This window comes from Misgurnus anguillicaudatus, chromosome 14 (assembly GCF_027580225.2).
Source record: "Misgurnus anguillicaudatus chromosome 14, ASM2758022v2, whole genome shotgun sequence".
In the NCBI taxonomy this organism is placed as follows: Eukaryota; Metazoa; Chordata; class Actinopteri; order Cypriniformes; family Cobitidae; genus Misgurnus; species Misgurnus anguillicaudatus.
The window spans coordinates 21,481,385-21,507,038 of record NC_073350.2 but is presented as its reverse complement, the minus strand read 5'-3'; the positions used below and the strand labels follow the sequence as shown (position 1 = coordinate 21,507,038).

At 37.0% G+C, this 25,654-nt stretch overlaps 1 protein-coding gene across 4 annotated transcripts in view; it reads left to right on the top strand.

Annotated features, from left to right (window-relative positions):
- The window catches only part of plekhg5a (pleckstrin homology domain containing, family G (with RhoGef domain) member 5a), a 59,707-nt gene extending 36,136 nt beyond the window's left edge, over window positions 1-23,571 (top strand). For 3 of the 4 annotated variants that reach the window (XM_055184022.2, XM_055184020.2, XM_055184023.2), the window contains 13 exons: window positions 566-726; window positions 11,040-11,222; window positions 11,893-12,054; window positions 14,009-14,104; window positions 14,380-14,580; window positions 15,923-16,033; window positions 16,264-16,413; window positions 16,553-16,690; window positions 16,794-16,913; window positions 17,024-17,272; window positions 18,491-18,612; window positions 18,796-19,764; window positions 22,408-23,571. In XM_055184022.2, the coding sequence (XP_055039997.2) occupies window positions 566-726; window positions 11,040-11,222; window positions 11,893-12,054; window positions 14,009-14,104; window positions 14,380-14,580; window positions 15,923-16,033; window positions 16,264-16,413; window positions 16,553-16,690; window positions 16,794-16,913; window positions 17,024-17,272; window positions 18,491-18,612; window positions 18,796-19,764; window positions 22,408-22,417 (2,672 nt within the window). In that variant the 3' untranslated portion in view covers window positions 22,418-23,571. Of the gene's footprint in view, window positions 1-565; window positions 727-4,398; window positions 5,027-11,039; window positions 11,223-11,892; window positions 12,055-14,008; window positions 14,105-14,379; window positions 14,581-15,922; window positions 16,034-16,263; window positions 16,414-16,552; window positions 16,691-16,793; window positions 16,914-17,023; window positions 17,273-18,490; window positions 18,613-18,795; window positions 19,765-22,407 lie in introns of those variants that run through there. The other variant, XM_055184024.2, reaches the window with a different exon arrangement.
- Window positions 23,572-25,654: the final 2,083 nt, after the last annotated feature.

The following is a 25,654-nucleotide window of genomic DNA, read 5'->3' as shown; positions in this document are numbered from 1 at the left end:
AGTAAAGTAATGCATTACTTTTTAAATGTGTACATTTATATTTGAGTTACTTTTTCAAAAATGGTATGCAAGTTACTTTTTTAGTTTAATTAATTCGATAAACATCAATAAATAAATAAAATTAAACGACTGAATTAAACTAAACATAGTCACATTATGCACTCTATGCGTACATGCCTGTGTGGGAACAGTTTGAGTCAGAAACTGAGATGGGAGGCCAGAGCGCAACATTTTTGTGATGAAAAATGCAATTTCTGAATTCAGAACTTTTCAGTCATATAAAACACCTGCAAGCCCTGAAAGAGATCAAGCCCTAGCCAAGAAAAAGTAACTAAAAAGTAACGTATGCATTACTTTTCATTAAAAGGAACTAAGTAACACAATTAGTTACTTTTTTTGGGGAGTAACTTGATATTATAATGGATTACTTTTAAAAGTAACTTTCCCCAACACTTTGTGCACCAAGATACTGTATCATCATTTCAAGCCATACAGTATTATGAGGAATAGATCTGAAGTCCTTCTACACATTTTACGTATTTAATATTATTTTATGTTTGTGTAGCTCGTCCAGGAGAGGAGCTGAAGGTGGAGAGGTGTGTAAAGGACCCTCGGTCCCTCAGTTTGCCCATCATGAGGTCTTCAAACACACAGAGTTCCTCTACTGAACGAACCGAGCATGGCTCTCTTGGACGCAGAGAGGCTGCCGATCTGCTAGTTGGCTTGGTATGTTTATTTTTAATTTTTCATGTAGATCTTTGTGTCTGGTTACCTTTCCTCCATCTTTTTATCATCCTTGTAGGCGTTTTATGAGATCTTTTTATAAACAGGGGCACTTCCACTGTTTGTGCAGGAGTGTCTCCCATATGAAAATGCAATAAAGGCTTTTTCCACAGTCATTGTTTTTTTTTTACCTGTGGCATAGATCATAATAACTGAGTCATTCTTTCTGACAGCTCTAATTTTCCAGAATCATAGTTTAGGAACACATTTGTTTTCTGCAACAAACACCTGTAATTTTTGCATCACTAAAGCTAGCAGTATAGTCTCGTCGGGATTTTGTAACCCCGTATACTTTGTCGTGTATGTGCGTACATGATGTGTCACATTTTGTCCCAATGTGCATGTGTCGAATGTCTGTAAACACGTACGATTCAAATAAACTACGCTTTGTAATGCTGCGTTTACACCAACCGTGGTAGAGGCGTGAAGCGCGAGTGATTTCAATGTTAAGTCAATGTGAAGACGCATTGACGCGCGTCAGGAGGTCCCGCGGCGCGGAAGAGGCGTTTAGCGCGGCGCGGTGGACGCGTTTCCGCCTCATCAATGGTGCTTTTTGTGCATTTTGCGTTGAAAAATGTGGACTTTGGCGGAATTTCGCGCCGTTTTATCCAATAAGGAGCCTGCTCACTCACTCAACCAACGCTTGATATTGTCTGTAAGCAGTCACCCGGAGCTATACGACACAAGTTGTTATTTCTATAGAAACGGGAATAAAAAGGACCTCGCTTGGAAGAGTGTCAGTGAAGACATTGGGCAACCTGGTAAGTTGTTATACACATTTCACTTTTGAGTCACGTGACGTTTATCGACCCGCGTCGTTTATTTTCCCCTTGTAGTAAGGTTACCAAATACAAACCGGTAACTCTCTTGATAAATGCACAATCAACATCAGTCATCTTGCAAACAGACAACCGCATAGCACTTACCCCTCCCACAAGAAGCGGAGTTTGCCTCTGACGCGCGTCAAATGCTTGCTTTTTCCGCGCGTCTACTCCGCTCTACACAAGCGAATGCACTCAAACTGTTCAAGCGGCAAACTAGGCGCGGTAGACGCGATTTTGACATCTGAAACGCGGTTGGTGTAAACTCAGCATAAGGCTGTGCGTTTGACTGTGAACGTACATCCGCATACACGTACAAAAAAAGACTATGCTGTGGCATTAAGGCATAAAACAGATTTGCGAAAATAAGGATTGTTACCAAACAAGTTTTAAACACTCTTTCTATCTGCCATTAGTCTGACAAGCCCACACTAAAACCATCCAAACAGATTGCCATCCATTTAATGCCACCAGTAGTGCAGATATTATACTTCACCTAAAAGATCCCAAGGTTTTTAAAGCAGATTGCCCTTTTTTCCTTTAAAGGAGATTTGGGTATCATATCAGAGACACGTTTAGGGTTTGAGTTTGCTTGAATACAGGAATGTGTCTCGGAAATCCTGATAGCGCCTCCAAATGATTCGACTTTCACAAAAGCAGCATGTGCCAGCTTGAGTGTGCCAACTTCAAACTACAAAGAAACCTTCCTGTAAAGTAAACATTTATTCTTGTTCTGTAGCATATTGACTATGAAATGCACAATGCACTGTAAACCCGGACAAGTTGAATTTACTAAAAAGTTGTTGCCCTAAAAAAGTAAAGTGAACTTAAACAAGAGTACATTTAACTTAGAGATATCAAAATTACCCCATGATTTACTCACCCTCAAGCAATCCGAAATACATATGTACGTAATCTTTTAGACGAACACATTTGAAGTTATTTTAGTAAATGTCCTTGCTTTTCCAAGCTTATAATGGGAGAAAATGGGGATCAGGAAACGACAACTGACTTTGAAGCCCAAAAAAGTGCATTCATCCTTCACAAAAGTAATCCACACGGCTCCAAGTGGTTAATAAAGGGTTTTGCGGGTAATCGATGAGATATTGTAAGATGACAAGGATTCATATTTTAAAATTAAAGGAAAACACCACAGGTTTTCAATATTTTAATATGTTCTTACCTCAGCTTAGATTAATTAATACATACCTATCTTTTTCAATGCACTTTTAATCTTTGTACAGCGCTCCGTGAATGTGTTAACATTTCAGCCTAGCCCCATTCATTCCTATGGCTCCAAACAAAAGTTTTATTTTGTGCCACCATACTTACTTGTATAACTACTAATGAAACAGTCTTTAAATAGGGAAAACATGGAAGGGTTTGGTGGCTTCTAAATTCATCCCTGTTTGGATCCTAAGGAATGAATGGGGCTAGGCTAAATGCTAACACATTCACAACGCACTTTACAACGATTGTGTACGCATTGAAAAAAGATAGGTATGTATTAATTCATCTAACTGAGGTAAGAACATTGTAAATTATTGAAAAACGGTGGTGTTTTCCTTTAATAAACTGTAATGACTAGCTTCCGGTAACAACAGCATCTGGGAGTTTGAGTATATAAGTCAGTTATTGAATAAAATAAACTTGATTCTCAACAGAAACGCACGCAAAACTGCATTTTTTTTACATGCATTGTCAGTAGTGTGGAGAAATTCAAAAAAATGTGCTGAACAAGGTTTATGCAAGTAAACCATGATCGCCTAAACTGTAATTTTACAAAATTATAATTTACAACAAAACAACATTAATAATATAAGAGCTTAAACCTTTTTGACATGTATATTTACCTATATTTAGGTAGCTTAAATTCTTATTAGTTTTTGTTCTGTGAAAAAGCATTAATTATCTAAATATTAAGGCACAAAGGATTATGGGTGTTCCTTAACATCTACTGATAATTTAAGTTTGTTTTACTTCAATGTTTTAGTTTAATGAATGTTCTATACTTAAAAGTTAAATAAACTCTTTTTCTTTAAGTATATGTCCAAAACAGTGTATTTTTGGTTTTTAGACCTACATTGTAGTCAGTACAGTGTGATGGGGTTTGTTAACTCAAGTTCGTGTGAATTGGCATATCAAACAGGAGCAAAGTTCAAAGCTGTCATGAGATATTATTTCACGAAAACACGAAAGTGTTGTCTGCTTTATCAGCAGTTCAGCGGTGAACAAGGTTAACTAGTTTCACCCAGGAAGTTATGCAAAAATCTCTCTGATTTTTCTGACGAATTCTACCGAATATCTGTCTTTGTTATAAAAGACTTTTAAAACGCATCAAATGGAACCACTTTTAAGTAACCCCAATAAAAAAATACTTTGCTTCTTGTAAAGTATTCAACCAAAATTTGTACACGCGCCATTTGCTATTTTGGTAATCATCATTCATCTATGAAATATGTGATGTGTAACTTGGATGATACAGTACAGTATAATGAAGCTTAACTGAAATTGTGCTTTTACTGTACTGTGTAAGCAGGTGCGCAGATGTGTGCTGAGCCATAACCAGTCATGCTTACATAACTAGTCATAAAGGTGCTATTCAAGCAATAGAAGATAAGATGTGCCTTACTGTTGGTTAGGGCCATCGAGAAAGGCGGTGTTGTGTGTCATCTAAGTGAAAGGAAGCGCAAAGTTGGGCAGAGCGAGTTTACCGCTCCACCTCTAATCAACCCTGGTACTGAGGTCAAAGGGCACAATAGGAGCAGTAGACTAGCAGACAACCGAGGACAGACGCATTTGGGACATCTCGAAAAGAGAGAATTTAGTGTCATTTTGAGGGATTCAAAGTGGATTTGAAGGAATACATTTGTTGTTTGTTCATTCTTTCGAGGAACCTTTCTTTAACCATGTAGCCTCCTAATGACAGAAAAGTGAAGAGGACTACATCATTTGTATGCTTTAAAGTTTTTTTTAAGATTAATTTCTAATACTAAAACTCCCAATTGTGGCTTTCTACCTGGGCATTTTTTCAAGAGGGTCCGCTGATTTGTTTGATCTTCAACGTTTAGAGATTCTTCTGGAACTAATCCATTTGGACCATTAAGGTCCTACAACTCTTGCATGGTAGAGTGACCTGTGCGAGTGCGGAAATGCTGAATTTCCGTCAGAAGACGTGGAACGTGCCCAGCATGTCAACTTTGCCAGAGGTGCCTGCTGGAATGCTGATTCACTATGGTCCTCTGAATGAGATTTCCCGGTTTCATGCCCCCAGGCATCATGCCACGGGGCTGGTGGCTGCCCGTGTGCAGCACTTTGAAGCTGAGAATATGCCGCCTCCAAGCCTTGTGCCTGTGGGTACACCAACCCCTCCTAACAGTCCATTGTATACACTGGAATATGTCACAAAACCAGGGATCAAGGTATTGCTAAATTATTCAGCTCTAATATTGAATTCTTAATTTTTTAGTTCAGGAAAATGTTTTACTGAGTTGGTGTTATATTTTTTTGGGCATTGGAAATATCAACTACTCTATGAAATGATTCTGCAAAACATACACTTATTTCTTTACCTCCATTTTCTTTTATCTTCATTTTTTGCATTATTTTTTAGAAACTATTATATTTGTTTATATCTTATGGTAGTTTTTAATTGTAATTGCTTCATTACCCTTGTCTTTGGAAACTGAAACTTAAATGAGCTCTCTGTTATCTCTTATATTATCATATGATTAGAGGAGTTTTATTTATTTATTTCAGAGTTAATGTGTTACTATCTACAGAAATACCCGTAAGGTGTTTTAAGTGTTCAGAGTGTTTTCATATTTGCACTAACGTTCAGAAGTTTAGGATCACTTACATGTGCGTTATTTATATTTGGTCTATATTGTAGAATAATAGTAAACTTATCAAAACTAGAGAGTAACAGAAATATATCTTTAACTTTAAATATATTGAATTCGCAGAAATGTAATGCATTTTTAAGCAGATTCTTGACGTCTCACCCTGAGATACTTTTTAAAGGGATAGTTCACCCAAAGATAAAAATTCATTTTTAGATATATACGATATTTAATAAGATAAATAAGATATTTTGATAAATGATGGTAAGCACACAGCTGATTGTAACCATTGGCTTCCATAGTAGGAAAAACAAATGCGATGGAATTAAATGGGTACCGTCAACCACCATTTATCAAAATATATTCTTCATCATTTATCACAATACTTCCATAATATTTGTGGTGGTAAGCTGATTGTAACCATAGACTTCCTTCGTAGCAAAACAAATAATATGGAAGTATTGTGATAAACGAAGATATTTTGATTAATGATGATAAGCACAGAGTTGAACGGTACCCATTGAATTCCATTGCATTTGTTTTTCCTACTATGGAAGTCAATGGTTACAATCAGCTGTGTGTTTAGCATCATTTATTAAAATATCTTATTTTGTGTTCATCAGAAAAAAAGTCATTCATATAGATTTAGAATAAAATAAGGATGATAATGACAGATTTTTCGGGTGAGCTATTGGAGTTTCCATGTTTACTGGGATCTTATTGACTGTTTTCAATAGCTGGCATTTTCCATCTGTGTTTGGGTATCATTGTTTCTATCTTTCTGGAATTGTTGCGTACATTCATATATACACATCCTCTAAAGATCCTGTTAAGACACGTGATATTAGGGTGTGACGTGTAATCTTAAGTTTGCTTATTTTCTGTGATTTCACTATCAAGAAGAAACCATGCTCGTTTTTTTTCTCTATTAAAATTTGATAATAAACCAGCACATGTAATATTCCATTAAAGGGATAGGTCACCCCAAAATGAAAATTTTAAATATCAATATTTAAAAACTTTACAAAATAACTAGCTTCATGTACCATGCGTTCATGAGAGGATGCATTTCCAGCGTATGACGTAGGATGTCGCGTACGAGATGTAGGGTGAGCACAGAAGCACAGAGATCAAAACAAAACACCAGTCAGGAAATCTGTGAAAAGTGAGTTGTTTTGCTATTTGGGATGCTTTCCGCATTCGTCACAAAGTCTTGTAGCTTATGTATATATAATATATATAAACAATTATAATGATAAGTCTATAATCCCACCCACTTTGAAGCGATACTAAGCTGCAGTGAAAAAGCAAACCGCAAGTTAATCCAAAAATAGTTCTCTGATTCTTAGATTAAATTAATTTACTTACTTTTTATAATAAGACTTTATTCTCACCATAAATATATAGCCTTAGAAGCTGACAGGGTGTTTAAAAGAAAAGAAAGAAAGCAAGAAAGAAAAGCAAACCAAGCCAAAGTAAAGCAAGCTGAGCCCAGGTGTACCATGCACTGAAAAAGCACCATAATTCTAAATTACTTTTATGTATTAAATCATTTAATGTCTAATTTTTTTATAGGCTCCATTTTTTAAAGGATTAGTCAATTTTCTTAAAAAAAATCCTGATAATTTACTCACCACCATGTCATCCAAAATGTTGATGTCTTTCTTTGTTCAATCGAGAAGAAATTATGTTTTTTGAGGAAAACATTCCAGGATTTTCTCATTTTAATGGACTTTAATGGACCCCAACACTAAACTAAAGTTTTAATGCAGTTTAAAATTGCAATTTCAACGCAGCTTTAAAGGACTCTATACAATCCCAAACAAGGCATAAGGGTCTTATCTAGCAAAAAGATTGTCATTTGTGTGGACATTTGCGGACCATTTAAAACAATAAACTGACACAAAGACATTAATTTGTATTATTCCATATACAACAACGTCAGAACGGTCCTCTTTATCCACACTTGTAAACACTGGAGCGTAGTGTCGCATACGTCAGGTCGCGCTGGCGTGTACAGGACCAGAGGAAGATGAAAAGTTGTGGTTTAAAAGTGCATCTTTTTTATTTTTTTGCCAAAAATGACAATCGTTACGCTAGCTAAGACTCTTATGCCTCGTTTGGGATCATTTAGAGTCCTTTGAAACTGCAATTTTAAACTGCATTAAAACTGTTAAGTATTGGTGTCCATTAAAGTCCATTAAAATGAGAAAAATCCTGGAATGTTTTCCTCATATAACATAATAACATTTTGGATAACATGGTGTTGAGTAAATGATCTCGATTTTGTTTAAGAAAATGGACTAATCCTTTAAATATTTAACCCAGCAAAATGCATAATGATCAGTGGTTTTCAAGTTCAGTTGGTAAAGGATAAGAGTTCCTGTAGCTCCAATGGTAGAGCATTACATAGTAAACACATTAACACATACTAAAAAATCTATAGACTCGACGCACTGTAAGTCATGGATAAAAGCATCTTCCAAATAGATAATACGCTTAAAAACAGATGCATTAAGCACTGTTCTGCAGTCAGCTCTTATAATTTCTAAGCCACTAAAAGCTGCTCTAAGATCAGTTGCTTGAGGTAGCAAATGTAGCTCCTCCCCCCTCCTTCCCTGCCCCTGCTCCTTTCCCCTCTCTTCCTGTTCACACAATAGGAGGGCAGGATTCTGCAGTTACTATGACGCCCAGCCAGCCCTCCTCAGCAATGCAGCGGGCTACTGTTCAATCTCCTTCAGGTTCACGCACATATAGACACAAGCCGACGAGGCCGTGGAAGTGGATTTGAATGCACCGGTCTATTTGTGCTCCTTTAAGGGTGTGCAACATCAATGTAGCATTTGTAAGGTCTCAGAGAGTCCAGGAGGAAAGCAGGTTGCGGGAGGTTCATTTTGGAAGCAGCATGGGCCTGGCTTTCTTTTGATGCCGTGCAATGTTGTGTACTGCTTTGGAAATGCCTCTCACATCTACGGTGAGCTTATTATTGCTTGTCTTTTCTGTTTGACCCTTTGGTCACCTGGGGCTTTGTTTGCATGGCTCATATAAACATTTCTAATCAAATAAAGGCATATGGCTTGGAATTGTTGGGAGAAGATGTTGGCTGTAATTTATGCAGTGTCTTTATTAGCAAACTCTCACATTTGTCTACGATAGTAATAGCATGCATACTTCGCATTGAAGAATGATATTACTTAGGTTCCTAATAGCTTGAATGACTTATGTCTTATTTATTTAATGTCTTACGTCTCAACATTGTCTCGGATGTTTGTGCAAAATTGCTTTGGTGAAATGAAGACACAAAGTAGATCATTTATGACACACAATAAAAGTATAAAGCTATAAAAAAATTACTATATAAATAGCAAAGCTCATTTGGGGAGAAAGCTTGAGTTTATACTACAATTGAATTAAAGAATTGAGATACCTTGACAGATCTGAGCACAGTTTGAGACATTGTTGAGATCATTTCTGTTTTTTTACTGTTGTAGGCACATTTAAGATAAATGGAAATGTCCCCATTTGCTCACCATCTGCTCTTATAGAGATTTTAACATTTGTATTTTTAGTTTTCTGTAGATTCTGTAAAAATGTATGATTTTTTTGAGCCAAAAATGCTTTTTTAAATGTATACACGTGGGTATACGTGTCCTCGGAGAGCAAAGCATTTGTCAAACAGGTTCTCCAGATGAGCACTGTCCTGATCATCTTGTCACCCTTGAAGGATGATTTTCTTTGTTTTGTGTATGCTGCAAGTTGGATATCATTGACTGATGATTGTTTTCAGATAAATCAACATGATATTGTTTGAAATGTGGACCTGGTCAGTGTTGCTTTTCAATCAGGAATGGTTTTGAAGGATGGTCTCCAATATATATTGATTGTTTTGCTCAGGGAGTGAGTTTATTTGTTCTGACCACGTTAAAGGAATTTTTGGCTTCGCGAAAAGGGAAGAACATGTTGAGTTGATTTTGAAATGTTTAACTAGTTAAATATAAGAAAATGAAATGGCTTTTGTCTTCTTCAAGAGGCCAATTTTGGTCACCAGCAGCAACTAACATTCCATCTGGTCAGAAGCATCACCATCGTCCCAGACATTGTCCGAGACGTGTTTTTGAAGAAAAATGCCAAATTTGTTTTTAACCCATTGTAATTGCGTTTTCCACTGAAAAGAAAGACATCATCAGAACACAATGTCCAAGTAATGAACCCCGAGGGACAGTGAGTGGCTTTCCCCGCTGTACTCATGCATTCTTCACTTCTCTCCATTGTCGTGAGCAGGGTAAAGCCTTTCCCCTGTTTTCGTAGACTTGCCTTGCCTCTTTTCCTGTTGTTGCTAAAGGGTTCCTATCGATGGCTCGGGTCACAGGGTTCGCTCGTTCTTGTCAGTCAAACCTTTAGCGCTTTAACCTTTTGGAAAATGTTGGCTAAACCCGAATGACCTTTTCACCTGTTGACAGCACTATGTGTTCTCTAAGGTCAATAGAGTTTTTATCATCACACACGTGCCGCCCCATCCACAGGTGAAGGATGTCAGGGTACACGGACGGTCTCGTGAAAAAGCCTGTCTTTGTTTATGTGGAAATGTCCTCAGGGTTTTTGTTTCTTCCTCACCTGTCAGCATCAGGTCACGTCTGGCACTTTAAATTCCACAGCTTGGCCTGATGTCTTTAAAACTCTGACAGAGTACAAATGATGTCTGCTTCGACTGTTTGTGACACAAGCGGTTCCTCTTTGATCAGTGCTACTGGATCCAATATGATCACTCATCACGTACCAAATGCCTGTGAAATTTTTTGTTGTGAATAAGTAAAGAGTTAACCTTTATTTTTAAAGGGGACATATCATTAAAATCTGACTTTTTCATGTTTAAGTGCTATATTTGGGTCCCCGGTGCTTCTATCAACCTAGAAAATGTGAAAAAGATCAACTCAGTAACTTAGTTTTGTCAAACCATTCTCTGCAAGCATGTGAAAAAATAGGTCACTGAAATTTGGCTCCCCCTGTGATGTCAGAAGGGGATAATACTGTCCCTAAATCTGAACTGTCCAACCACGGCACTGCCATTTAGTGCAGAGATCAGCTCATTTACATTTAAAAGGACACCCAAAAACGGCACATTTCTGGTCACACCCACAAAGTGGCAACCCCAACATGCTACAACAAATTATCTATATGATATTTTGAGCTAGAACTTCACATACGTACTCTGGCGACACCAAATATTTATTTGACATTTTAAAAAAGCCTAGTGAAATGTCCCCTTTTACCTTTAGGAGTGGATTTATGAATACTTTCTTCGAATGCTACACTGTCAGAAAAAATTGCCAAAATATGTACCCCAGCTGTCACTGGGGCTGTACCCTTTAAAAAGTACAGCTTGACACCTAGAAAGTTCATTAGTATTAGTGCCTCGGGTACATATTGTTACCAAGGATGGCTTATTTGCACCTAACCAATACATATTAGTATCTCAGAGGTACATAATGGTACCAAATGTATACATATCTGATATCTGTACCTAACAGTAGGATACTATACATGTTTTAAAAAAAATTCTAACAGTGCTTTTCTTCATTTCTTTTTTTTACAGGGTAACGCACGTCGGTTAAAGAAGATGCCAGAGTTTCTGAGTGATGCAAGCACCGCACCATCTCAAGACTCTGTGTCCCAGCTGAGCGGTTCCCTCCCAGGCTCCATAACGGGTACAGATCGCTGGAGGAGCCGTTTTAGCGGCCTTTTCGGTTCCAACTCAGGAAATGGGTCTCTTGGGAAGGTCAGTGTCTGTAAACACCCAAGAGTTGTGTGTGCAAAGCATTTTTATTATGTTATCTATTTTGGCTGGCTTTGTGCGTTTCACACTTTGTTAACACCTTGGAAGTGATACAAATTTGTCAAAATTTTGACCCACTTAACATTGTTACCGTGCAACCAAAAACAGGAAAATATACAAGTGGACTTTTCCTTCAAGTCAGTATGTTCAGGATGTGGCAAACGGATATGTTTTACCTCTCACACGTGCAGGAACCTTTGGTGGCTTTTGTGTATGCAGGCTGTAATAATTTTGATTGGTTTGCGTGTTCCCCCTTGGCCTTGAGATGTAAACTTGGGGTCAAATCTCAGGCTGGGCTTTCTTCCTCTCAATGTGACTCTTGTAAAATTTCATAATGGTCTCTGACGTTGGTCCGGTATGGACAACAATGCCTGCTTGGGGGAGCTTATGACTAAAAGTGGCTCTGTGCTGCAAACAATACACTAGTATTAACTTATAATGTGAATAATAACATTGGATCTAATATTAAACATAACTTACTCGGGTACGCATAGACAATACATCATTTTTTATTATTAACGCGATGCATAGTTGAGAATCCAAAGGACCAGTGACATTTAGTAATTAACTAGTAATTAACAAAAAATATTTTTTATTTCCTTCCTCTTCACAGGAGTGTGATCGTGTGGAACAGTTGCAGAGTAAGCTTTACTCCTACACTATGTTCGGATTGCCCAAGATGCCTCCACAGCTTTCATTTCACAGAGACTCATGGGAAGAGGAGCCAAATCTGGAGCTAGAGGAGAGCTGGAAGCAACTGCTGGAGACCCCAGAGGTGCAGTATACACCTTTCTCCTTATTACAAACACAAGCCAAAACTCTTCTGTATTGCACTTTTACATGTTTCATTTGGATGGTGTAACCCATAGTAAATTAATTTGTAGAACTAATTGAAGAAACCTGTCGTATTGATCACCATAATTAGTGATAAATAACTTGATAACTTCTGCATTTATAGTACATTGATGTTTGGGTCTTGCCTTGTTCTTTTTGTAATCAATTGTATAAGAGTAACTAAATAAAAAGTACTTTTTAAAAATTTTTAAAGCAAAATTAAAGTTAAAAATCTTTTGGTGTTAAAGTTAAACACCACAGTTTTCAATATTTTATTATGTTCTTACATCAACTTAGACAAATGAATACATATCTATCATTTTTAAATGCGTGCACTTAATCTTTGTACAGCGCGTTGTGGGTGTGTTGGCATTTGGCCTGGCCCCATTCATTCCTTGGGATCCAAACATGGATGAATTTAGAAGCCACCAAACACTTTCATGTTTTCCCTATTTAAAGACTCTTACATGAGTAGTTACACGAGTGAGTATGGTGGCACAAAATAAAACGTGGTAGTTTTTTAAGCAGATAAAAAATTAGACCTATATTGTATGGCGGAAGAGCACTTAGTTTGCAGCACTTCGACCTTGGCGCGCAGTAACATCATCGGCACGTTTTATTTTGTGCCATTATACTCACTCGTGTAATTACTCATGTAACAGTTTATCCCTGTTTGGATCCTAAGGAATGAATGGGGCTAGGCTAAATGCTAACATATTCACGACTCACTGTACAAAGATTAAGTGCACGCATTTTAAAAAGGAAGGTATTTACTAATTAGTTTAAGTTGAGGTAATAACATAGTAAAATATTGAAAAACGGTGGTGTTTTGATTTAAACTTAAAGATGCACCGATGCAAAAATTCTGTGGCGATACCGATATTTGATTGCTTAGAATGACATCTGCTGATACTGATAGATACAGATAGTTTTGCTTTTTACCGTATTTTTCGGACTATAAGCCGCACCGGAGTATGTATAAGTCGCGTATAGTCGCAGTGGACTACGTCACGTTTATTTAGAAAATTATTTCACAAAATTCAAGCCGAATAAAAGACATTTAATCTGGAAAGTCAAGTTATTCAACTAAACAATAGCAGACAGAACAGCAGGCTGAATAGATGTCTGTACGTTAAAGTAATATTATCAGTTATTTAAACAATAAACCATAACATACAGAACTTGCCTGGAAGGTTGAATAGTCTAAATTAACCGAACAAGCCAACTAGCGTGAAGTTCGCATACGCGTCATTCCACATCATTGAATTACATAAATACAGGAGCAGCATATAGCAGACTCTCACGGCTGTAGACGGTAATGTTGTCTCTTGCCTTATAAATGTCAAAATTAAATCATACTGACTTAAAAGGCGCACCTGACTATAAGACGCAGCACCAGCCAAGATATTATAGACCGAAAAATACGGTACTGTTTGTTTCAAATTATTCCTGTATGTCTTGAAATCCTAAAGTTGCACAAGAGTGCGACTTATAATGTGCTCTTACTCTAATGTGCTCCTACTCTTACTCGGACCTGAACCTTCAGTATTAAGAAGGTCAATAACAGTGTTGCCCTTAGCGTAAATGGCTTCTTTTTTGTCCACCAATCAAGTGACTTGTCATAAATGAGTAAAAAATGAAAAAAATAAATGAGTAAATTATTGCCCTGCCCCGATACTATTGTATATCGCAGTCTCACAGGCTGACGATAGGACGATATCACAATGGGGCATATCGCCCTATGTATATCACTAGTATACACTATAGTATGCATTTAGCAGACATTTACACAACCACTTATGGTGCATTCGACTGATCAAACTACATGAAAATAAGTTGTACAGTGTATATGTTAAAGTAAAATGATGTCTGTGTAATGGTTTTTGTTCTTGTAGATTTTAAGCAGGCGTCAGTGCCATCAGCAGGAGGCCGTGTGGGAGCTGCTGCAGACAGAGTCAGATTACATCAAGAAACTGCACGTCATTACAGATGTAAGAGCCAGCTGCACAACAGCTTCTGTTTACTGTATTACATAAGCCATTTTTGTTACAACAATATACTGTATGTAACTGTGGGTAATGGCTTTCACTTGTTAAACTTTGACACGCAAAACCAACCGCAGGGTTGTCAAGAAGAATTTAGGGTTTTAATATAGATAGGTCTTGAATATCTTTAGATTCCTTCGCTTTCTGTCTAGCTGTCAATGTGGGAATGTGGTTTTCATCTATAGCACAGTGTAACCATCTCTCACTGTTTCTGTCCACAGCTGTTTCTCAGTGGACTGTTGAACCTGCAGGAGAGTGGTTTACTTAGTGAAGTCGAACCCGTGCGTCTCTTCAGTAACATTCAGGATATTGTGCAGCTGCATACATCTCTGTGGGCAGAGGTCATGTTGCCTGCGTTGGAGAAAGCCAGGCAGAAGAGAACATTGCTCGACCCCATTGACCTACATCAGGGCTTTAGCACTGTGAGTGGCATACTGACCCACTCGCACATACATAATACATTAGCCCAGGTTAATATGATTGACTGCATATGAATGAATATGAATGTTCATAGTATGGATCACTCAATTTCACAAAAGCTTTTGGACTTTAAAGGGATAGTTCACTTTAAAATGAAAATTCTGTCATTATTTACTCATCCTCATGTTGGTCTAAACCTGTATGAATTTCTTTTTTCTGATGAACACAAAATAAGATATTTTGAAAAATGATGGTAATCACAGAGCAGTAAGTGACCATAGACATCCATTGTAGGAAAATATTTTGGAAGTATTGTGATAAATGACTAAGAAAATGTTTTAATAAATGATAGTAAGCACACAGTTGACGGAACCCGTTTAATTCCGTCATATTTTTTTATCCCTACTATGGAAGTCAATGGTCACTTACTGTTGTGTTTACCATCTTTTCTCAAAATATCTTCTTTTGTGTTCATCAGAAAAAAGTCATACAGGTTGAGAACAACACGAGGATGAGTAAATGATGACAGAATTTTCATTTTAAAGTGAACTATCCCTTTAAATCACATGTTTTTCCCTACATTAGGCACTTTTTTGATTTTACATGTCTTTTATTATTTTATTCTGTCTTAGACCCCAAACCTTCAATTATTTTTCAATTCTTCAGTTCAATTATATGTGATCCAGTCTGTGAAAACCTAGCGAAAGTCATTTTTTACATAAAATCATCCTACATGATGTAAACAGCATTTTGTATAAATACAACCTTGATATCTTTAATATTGACTGAGTAATGTCATGCCAAAACTTAAATCAATGTTGATAAATAGATAATGAGACTTCAGCCTGCATTTTACAGACAGGGTCTCATGTTTTAGTTGTAATTTTTATCTATTGTTAGAAATTGATAGCAGAGACATTAAATCATTTATAATATGATTATACTCTCATTAGATAAGTTAATTTGTTTAAAAGTCAACAGTGTCCAGTGATGAAGAAATGTTTAGATATTGTTTATATTGTACAATAAAATGTAGATATCAGTCTATAAAACAAAGAATAAAAGGGACAAGGACAGAAAACAGATCAGTTGAAGTAAGCAGTGCAATCAATGCTGACAAAATCAGAATCAGTCTATCACCGATTGTATACAGTGTGGAAAATAAGTATTTGAAATATCAGCATTTTTATCAGTAAGATTATTTCAAAGTGGGCTATTGACACAAGATTTCCACCAGATGTAACCATCAGGCCAAATATTCATACAAAGAAATTAGAACATTTAAGTATACAAGTTGAGTCATAATAAATAAAGTGAAACTAAAGTGATTTTTTTTGTGCACAGTTTGGTTTCAGATTCAAGCCCTACATCCGTTACTGCATGGAGGAGGAGGGCTGTATGGAGTACATGCGCACATTATTAAAAGACAATGAACTCTTCAGAATTTATGTAACGGTGAGTAATTCTTACCTTCCACATCCAGCTGATCTTCAACCAGACACATAAACCTGTGATGACTTTACAGTAGTTTGTCACGGGTATAGAGGTTTATTACATACTGTATGTGAGACATGTGAGAGGTCTGCAGCATAATTACCTCTTTTGTAACAGCAGCACTTCATTATGACTCTCAGTATGCATCATTCCCCACAAGATAAGACTTTCAATAAACTTTTATCCTGCAGTGGGCCGAGACTCATAAACAGTGCAACCGGTTGAAGCTGACAGATATGTTGGTGAAACCGCATCAAAGACTCACCAAATACCCACTGCTGCTCAAGAGTGTGCTGAAAAAGACAGACGACCCCCCGACTCGTGAGGCCATCAATAAAATGGTATGGAAAAATAAATACTGTGTCTTGGAAAAACTTTTGTACTACACTATATTAAGGCCAAATTTGAATGCAAATTTGATTAAACAGGACAGCAATGTTTATGGCAGGTGTACAGTAAAAAAATTAATTTCTCTGTCAGGTGGCTGCTGTTGAATGTTTCATTAACAGTATAGACTCTCAGATGAGACAAAGAGAGGAAAAACAGAAGCTGGCTGCCATTGCTGGTCGTATAGAGGCATATGAGGCTGTGGAGGGGGCTAGTGAGGAAGTGGAGAGGGTAAGAGCAGTTTTGAATGATTTTATAAAAAAAACAGTAAAACCCCTGAATAAAGTGTGATTTTGGCTGATCTTACCTCTCTTAATCCATTCTGGTCCTTCAGATCCTCAAAGAATATAATAACTTTGACTTGACGGCTCCAATGATGGGCGTCCCATCAGAGGAGATCCGTCAGCTGCTCCTCGAAGGACCCCTGAAGATGAAGGAGGGTAAAGAAAGCAGGGTACGATTTCTTTACTTTATCTGTTGAGACGGCTTCAAATTTTCACAACTAACAGCCAAAAGTTGTCTAAAAGCTTCTCAGCAGTCTCCACTACCTCCTGTTCCAAACAGATGGACGTGTACTGTTTCCTCTTCACTGACGTTCTGTTGATCACTAAGCCGGTGAAGCGTGTGGAAAAAGTGAAGGTTATCCGGCAGCCCCTTGTCATCCGTAACGTGGTGTGCCGGGAACTGAAGGATCCGGGAAGCTTCCTGCTTATCTACCTCAATGAGTTTCGTTGCGCCGTGGCGTCTTACTGCTTTCAGGCTAACAGTGGCACTCAGGGCCGTAGCTGGATGGAGGCCATTTACAATGCACAGGTAGTGGGGTAGTGTACACTTTGTTTATGTGTTTGAGAATGCAGAAGGCGGTTTTTTCAAACTTAGTATAGGGGTAATATTCAGTGTAATTTTTTTATTGCGTATCCCCAATGCTGTATGACATGGCTTTTAAAGAAGGGTATAAATGAATTCTTTTAAGAAACGTGATTGTATTGAGATGTATATAATTAAAGGATTAGTCAATTTTCTTAAAAAAAATCCAGATAATTACCTCACCACCATGTCATCCAAAATGTTGATGTCTTTCTTTTGTCAGTCAAAAAGAAATTATGTTTTTTGAGGAAAACATTCCAGGATTTTTCTCATTTTAATGGACTTTAATGGACCCCAACACTTGGCAGTTTTAATGCAGTTTAGAGTTGCAGTTTCAGAGGACTCTGGATGATCTCAGGCGAGGCATGGGGGTCTTGTCTGGCGAGGCGATTGTCATTTTTGACAAGAAAAATAAACTTTTAAACCACAACTTCTCATCTTCCTCCGGTCCTGTGATGCGCCAGCGGCACCTCACGTAATTGCGTAATGACGTGGAAAGGTCACGTGTTACATATATGAAATGCACATTTGCGGACCATTTTAAACAATAAACTGAGACAAAGACATTAATTAGTATCATTTCACATACAACAACGATGGAACGGTCCTCTTTCTCCTCACTTGTAAACACTGGGGCGTAGTTTCGCATTCATTATCCGTGACCTTTTGACGTGATGACGTATTACGTGAGGTCGCGCTGGTGCGTCACAGAACCGGAGATAGATGAGAAGTTGTGGTTTAAAAGTGGATATTTTTTATTTTTCTTGTCAAAAATGACAATCGTTTCGCTAGATAACAACCTTATGCCTCGTTTGGGATCATTTAGAGTCTTTTGAAACTTCAATTTTAAACTGCATTAAAATTGTTAAGTGTTGGTGTCCATTAAAGTTCATTAAAATTAGAAAAATCATGAATTTTTTTCTCAAAAAACATAATTTCTTCTCGCCTGAACAAAGAAAGACATCGACATTTTGGATGACATGGTGGTGAGTAAATTATCTGGATATTTTTTTAAGAAAATTGACTAATCCTTTAAGTCATATTTTTTGTCGTGTACTGTCCCTTTAATGACAGGTACAGTCCACCTTAAACCTGCAACCTTTTGATAATTAGCTCGGCTCTAGAATTAGGTTGATTTCTGATATGAAGTGTTACTCTATACAGAACCAGCTGGAGAGACTTCGCTCCGAGTCCCAGAGAGATGACCGAGATGAAGATGAGACAGAAAGCAGTTTGTCTACTTCCAGCTCTCCATCACTACAGCACAGAGAGTCACTGGACAAAGGGTAATGTTTATACATAAACCCGTCTTGTATAATGCATATTAATAATTTACTTGCACACTAAACAGTGTATAGTGGTAAGAGGGAATTTCCGCGTTTCAAGAAAAATTCCATTAATCTTCATGACACTTCATAATTGGTACATCTGGAATTTAAAAAAAAAAAACATTTTTTTCATTCCCAAAGCCTCTCTCAGAGTCACTCCGATGGCTCAACAGAAACCCTTTCTGTGGTTGCAATGGAAGAGGCGGATGAAGTCGGGACCTTGTCTACTGGACCACACATGGTGCCGACTGCATCCCCGAGAAGCTCGCTGCTTTCCGATTCATCAGTCCTGCGGGATTCTTTCTCCACTAATAACGGCAGAGGTCTGGAAAGGTTGGGTGATCCGGTTCCCACAGACCTGGATCCAGAGAGTCGCTCTCTTTCTATAGACAGTGCATATGGAACGCTCTCACCAGAGTCCCTGATCACAGAGCTGGACTTAAAGGGACAGGTGAGCCAGAGTGAAGGCGAAGACACCGATGCTGGGGAGGAAGAGGTGGTGTTTGAGGACGATGAAGATGCAGAGGATGAAGATTCAATGACCTGGAACGGCTCTCAGATTACTGTAAATGAGCCGTACATTTTGGATGACCATTCGAACAATCATCTTCCTGACCAGGTGAACGACATAACTGGAACATCTCAGGTCACTGATTGCCGTTCCCAAACGCTGAGACGCCGCTCGCCTATCCAGCCCCACCCAGATTACCTGCAGCACTTTACCATGAGGTCACGTTCTGAAGATGACCTCCTTCAATGCATCACCGGTCCCCTCCGGCCCTCTGACAGCAGTGTTAGTCGAAGCCTGACATACCTCGACGAACAGACTTCTCCCGGTGCAAAGACGGATCAGAAAGCCACAGCTTTGTCGAGCAAAGTGACAGAAAGTCTTAGGCGAGCAGAGGCCAGGCATGTGCAAAGGACCCTGAGCTGCCCCAATGGCCAGGTAGACTGTGAGCTCACAACAGAAACACTGCCCCCCAATGGGGTGGAGGAAAAGTGCATCTTGGTGTTATCCCAGCAACCTCATCACCAGCAGAAGAAGCTGACCGTGGCTCAGCTGCACAGGATACGTGCCACCATGGTGCTAAATTCAACACTGACTGCATCGTAAGTCTATAGGCGTATTTACTTTGGTCATCATTTCATACTTTTAGTTTGACTAGACTCATTTAAAGGTGCAGTGTGTCATTTTTAGAAGGATCTCTTGAAAGAAATGCAAAAGAATATACAAAACTATATTATCAGGGGTGTATAAAGACCTTTTAAAATGAACCGTTATGTTTTTTATAACCTTAGAATGAGACGTTTTTATCTACACACACCGAGGGTCCCATTACATGGAAGTCGCCATTTTGTCCCGCCATGTTTCTACAGAAGCCCTTAACGGACGAACCTTTTTACTAAGTTGTCTCCGACAAAGAAATGTTTGTCGGGTGGTGGCTATCGTAGCTTCTTTATGCATTTCAAAAGCAAGGCTTTGGGCAGTGGACTGAGCCGTTGGTTGCAATTCGCAACCTCACCACTAGATGCCGCTAAAATTTACACACTGCACCTTTAAAGTAACGAATGCCAATACATTAAGTGCGGCTAAATTACAAAAGTTGCCAAAAAGTTTTAAAGGCGTGGCTTCCTGGACAGGGTTTATCCTAATCCCAGACTAAAATGCATGTTTGAGCTTCCTTTATTTAAAAACACTATATAATGACATATATTAACATAAACGGTGCCATTGTTTTGTCTCGAGAATCACATACTAAAATGTCCTAATATAACTAAGGCCTAGTCCCTAATCTAAACCCTGTCCAGGAAACTACCCCATCATTTTTGTAATTTTTTTGTGCTGCCTCATGATTAGTCGCGACTAATCGTTTGCAGAATAAAAGTTTTTGTTTACATAATATATGTGTCTCTACTCTGTATAATAATTATGTGTATATAAATACACACACATACATGTATAATTTTAAGAAAAAAATATATTTATATAATAAATATTTATATGTAATATAAATTATATATAAATATAAACATGTATATACGCATGCAAATGTTTCTTAATCATATACATGCGGGCGCGTGCGTGCGTGTGTGTGTGTGTATTTATACATAACTATTTTACACAGTAGAGACACATATATTGTAAACAAAAACTTTCATTCTGCAAACGATTAGTCGCGACTAATCGTGAGGCAGCACTATTTGTGGTATAATTTTCATTTGAAATATATGAGGAGCTCGGTTGCAAGTCGCTTAACGCCAACTCCGTCAAAAATTAGATAATAATATTAACCGAATGCTCTCAGCACGTATTATACGTTCATCAAATAACTTCGTTTCAAATCCGCTTAATTCCGGCCTAAGGAAATTCCTCCGGAAGGCCCATTCAGGAATACAGCATTGCTAAAAAATTTACGTGGCGTTTAACAAATTTTGCAGACACAGTCCTCTAAGTGCCCAGAAGATTAATTAAATAAACGAAGGCACATGAAACAACCATGTTTTTTTTATTTCAAACATGGGTACTTGGACCTAAATACAACCCAAATGTTGCAGTCACATGGATAACAGCGCCCCCTAATGTGTGATTCAGGGTTGTTTTACGGGGTTGGTTTTTGCCAAAAAAAGCTTGCATGCACTTAGAGGGTTTTGCAGCGAAATTGTTAAACACTAATGAAATGACTTGGTCACATTTGTAAAAATAAGGCATTTCAATAACTTACTAATAAATATTTAATTTGCCATTTAAGAGAAATTACTGAACCTAAACATAAGAGCCTGATAAAAAATTGCTCATTTACAAGAAAACATGTCAGATGCACGTGAATCTGAACTCCTTATATATTATTTAAACTATAAAGTACACTTGTAAGAACACCCATAAGCAAAAATCATGCTTATTTGTTGTATTAAGTTTTAATTTATGCATACTACTAGATAAAATAAAGCGCATATCCAGACAGGAGATCACAAAGAAACTGCATTAAATTCACAATGCTACAAATTTTGATTAAAAAATCATTTTATTATCTTTCTGTATTTAATATTATGGTTATCTTGTGCCCACAAGCAAGTAGTTGCAATTAAACCTGAAAACGTATTCCTGTCTTCATCCCTAATCAGTGTCATTCACACTGTAATTTTGCCATTCTTATAAGGTTTCTATTAAAGAAGTCAACAGTAGGCATCACCGTGTACCCTCCTAAATCTAAATCTGTGCCTGCTGACAGATTGTTCCTGCATGTTATTACCAAATCTCCTCTTTATTGTCCAGACATGCCTGCACAACGTGAGCCCTCATTGTTAAGGTTTTCCTTAGAGTGTGGCAACAATTCATTACAAATCACTGTGGACCTAGCCCATTAGGAGACAATGTGCTCTTCTGATATAACCTTATATTGGGTGTGACCCAGTGGCCTCAGTCGGACTCCCAGTCAGGCACAAGAAAGCCAAGCCCTATTGTCCTGGAGTCTGTGGGAAGCTGGCATTTCAACATCTAGGTCTTTTGTCCTCATGTCTCTGATCTCCACCCAGAGTTATTAGACAGTTAAAAAAAACTTCAGAGAGAATGACTGCATGTGGAACACCGAGTACGGTTTTTCATTTTCTATTCTGGACTTGTAATTGTTTGATTTGAGTGATTTGTTGATTTAAGATGCGTGAAGAATAGATGACTGATGCGTAATAGATGAATTTAAACACAAAGTTACAATGTATATTAATATTAATCATGTCCTGTTTTGTTCTCTCTAGGGAGGTGTAGCGTCTGACTAATAAAGCTTGATGCCATTAGCTGGTCTTTTGGTGGGACTTAGACCAGGTCCAGGACAACATATGCAAAGAAGCCATCGCTGGTATCAATACCAAGGCTTCTAGCAGCTTGACATCATCTAAAAACGACTCGAGTATAAACACGGGCTGACACAACGAGAACACTGTGGAACTTTTAGTAAACAGCCATAAGTATAACTTAATAATAGCATAATATTGACTACAAAGTCAAAATTGTATTTCTAAGAACTAAATGTACAAAGAAGTACATTGTCTAATGCCTGTGTGATATTGAACAAAGGGGCTTGAGATAATCAGTGTTGTACATGCACCAATCAGGGCTTTAAGCAAAACAAAGGGAACGAGATATAACGTATGTTTGCTTTATACTTTCCTGTTCTGTGGAAGAGGAATCCACTAAGTATTTTGACAAAGGCATGTTTCAACTTCCCTTAGATTTAGTCTGTTTTATTTTATTAATTCGATGAAGGCATACTATCAAGTATTTCATTTATTTGAAAATCTGGTGCTTAATTTCTGTCACGCATTGCATTGTTACCCTATAAATGCCAGATATGGGCCAAAGGTGGTAATCAGGCTGGAAAAACAACCAGTTTATTTTACGTTATGATTGTAAGTTTATTTGAACGGATAATAGCACTCAGACATTTGTGCACTTGAGACTAAACATTTCATATTTTTGTGATGCTTGGGTTAATGTTTTGGCAATGCATTACTGCCCTCTTGTGTATTTCTAAGGAACTCCTCATTATGTTAAACTAAACCACTCCTTAACTCAGTCTTTTTGTTTGAATGGACAACAAAATCATTTGATCTCTCTATCCCAAAGAACTAGAACTTTTTTAATGCAAAGATATGTAGCTTCTGAAACACATAAAGTAGATTTACTTAACCATGTGAGGAAAAAACAATTGTGTGCAACTTTTGCACCACAAATATGAACTTGCATGCATTTATTGTTTCTTTGTTTGCTTGTTTGTTTAAGTGCTTTGTAAATATGGTATTTATTGAAACTGCTTTATTTTATAGATAATATGCTTATTGTTAATGCAATTTGATTGTTGTAACATTTTGCTTGTTTGGATGATCGGCACTGTTTGTTTCTAATTTGTTAGTTGTTTTTTTTTGACACAAAACAAGGGCTAAATTAATGTCTTATCCCTGATTGTATTGGTTTACATATGTAGCTTACATATTTACAGTTTACAAATGTGCACCTGCTCCCCCCAAAAAATTTTAAAAGCACAATACACACAAATTTTCAATTAAAATGCTTCAGATGCCAACTCTGCTGAAAAAATGTGTCCATTGTTGTTTCTTAATATACAAAACAGAATTGCATCTTTTCTTTTTATTTAGACTTAAAAAAAAGATTTTTTAACAAACCAGTGGCAGGGAGGGTTAATAGTGACAAAGATATGCTTAGTTCGCCAAACTATTTTAAGTGCTTTCATCACCTCATCAGCTTTTTACGTTTACAATACGTAAAGAAATTAATTTTTTGTGCTGTTACAAAAGTACGCGTTTATGGAGGACCACAAGAGTCATGCAAAATGTAATAAAGAACTTCAATATTTACCTGGACAATAGCAATTAATACATTTTAATAATTAATTAATAATTAAATAACAGTTTAATAATTAATTAATCTATAAATAAATAGACAAAGTTACCAAAAAAATCATGTAACATTTTATTAGGCAATAAAAAGAGATTATAAAAATAATGTAGAAATGAAATATGAATCCATTAATAAATAGTTCAAAGTGATATAACAATTTACAAAAACAACATAAAACACTCAGTAAGTTCATCATTTTAAATTGCATTTACAAATTCTAAATTAAATAATGGAATTTCAAAATGTATTTCAAAAAGCGATTTAAAAGAGAAATAAATAACTGGATTTATAAATTGAACTACAAATACAGGTTTAGCCTAAATTAGGCATTTAAAGGGGCATTTCCGTTTAACATTTCTGTTTTCATTTTTCCGATGGTTCTCCTTATTCTTTTCGCTATTCGATTTGCTTTTCGTTTTAGCCTCTCTATTTAGCTTTTCTGTGACTTGTTGAGTCCTCATCCAAGATATATAAATCTGTGTGTGACATACAATCAGAGCCAATCAGCGAAATTGTTACATCCACCTGGCCATAGCTAATTTGCATTTCTCATTTGACCATTTGCAAGGCCCCAAAGGGTTATTAACCTTATTGAGTGTTTTATGTTGTTTTTGTAAATTGTTATATTACTTTGAACAATTTATTAATGGATTAATATTTCATTTCTACGTTATTTTTATAATCTCACTTTTTATTGCCTAATAAAATGGTACATAATCTATTTATTTATAGATTAATTAATGAAATTTTACACAAATCTATTAATTGCTATTTTTATTGTCCAGGTAGTTATTAAATATTGAAGTTCTTTATTACATTTTGCATGAATCTTGTAGTCCTCCATACGCGTTCACAATACAGTGCAGAATGATTTAAAAAATTGCAATATTGCCTCGATCCATAGGGGGGCAGCAAAGCTCTCAAAAAAATCCCTTGACTTTTTTTGCTTTGTTTATGCAGCTGATGGGAACAAACTGAGAGGTCATGCAACTCATTTTTCATAATTAAATATAAACTTGAGTAAACCCAAATACCAGCAGTCCAATATCTACTAAGACCATTGGTTACAGAAATGAATGTGTACACTATCTGGGTTACTAATCGTTATCTCTGATATTGGCCTGGCTCCAAGTTTCCTATACAGTAAGTGTTTCAGTTTGAGTATTAATGTAATATCTGGTTTTACATCTTTATAAGATAACTAAAGACCAGCAGACCTCTTTTAGGTTTTTGAGGCTCTTAATTGTTTGCTTCCCTAGAGTTTTATTGGTCATTGCGGGAGCTGAGTCTGCACACGTGGTTTATAACCACAGCCTGTAAACCCACCAGAAACCCTTAAAAGACACAGCAATAGGGCCACCATCACTAACCCTAACCAGGTGTTACATTACATTACAGGATACCTCTGATGTGTTATTATCAAGATGGTAGCCTGCCATTTCCTTGCAAAAATTAATTATCTTTACTATAGGTTTAACTATAGTTTATTTATTTCACACATAGAAAAATACTGTAATAAAATTTAATATTTACTTTAGTAAAATGTCTAGTTTCTTACCACAGGAAATATTACATTATTTACTACAG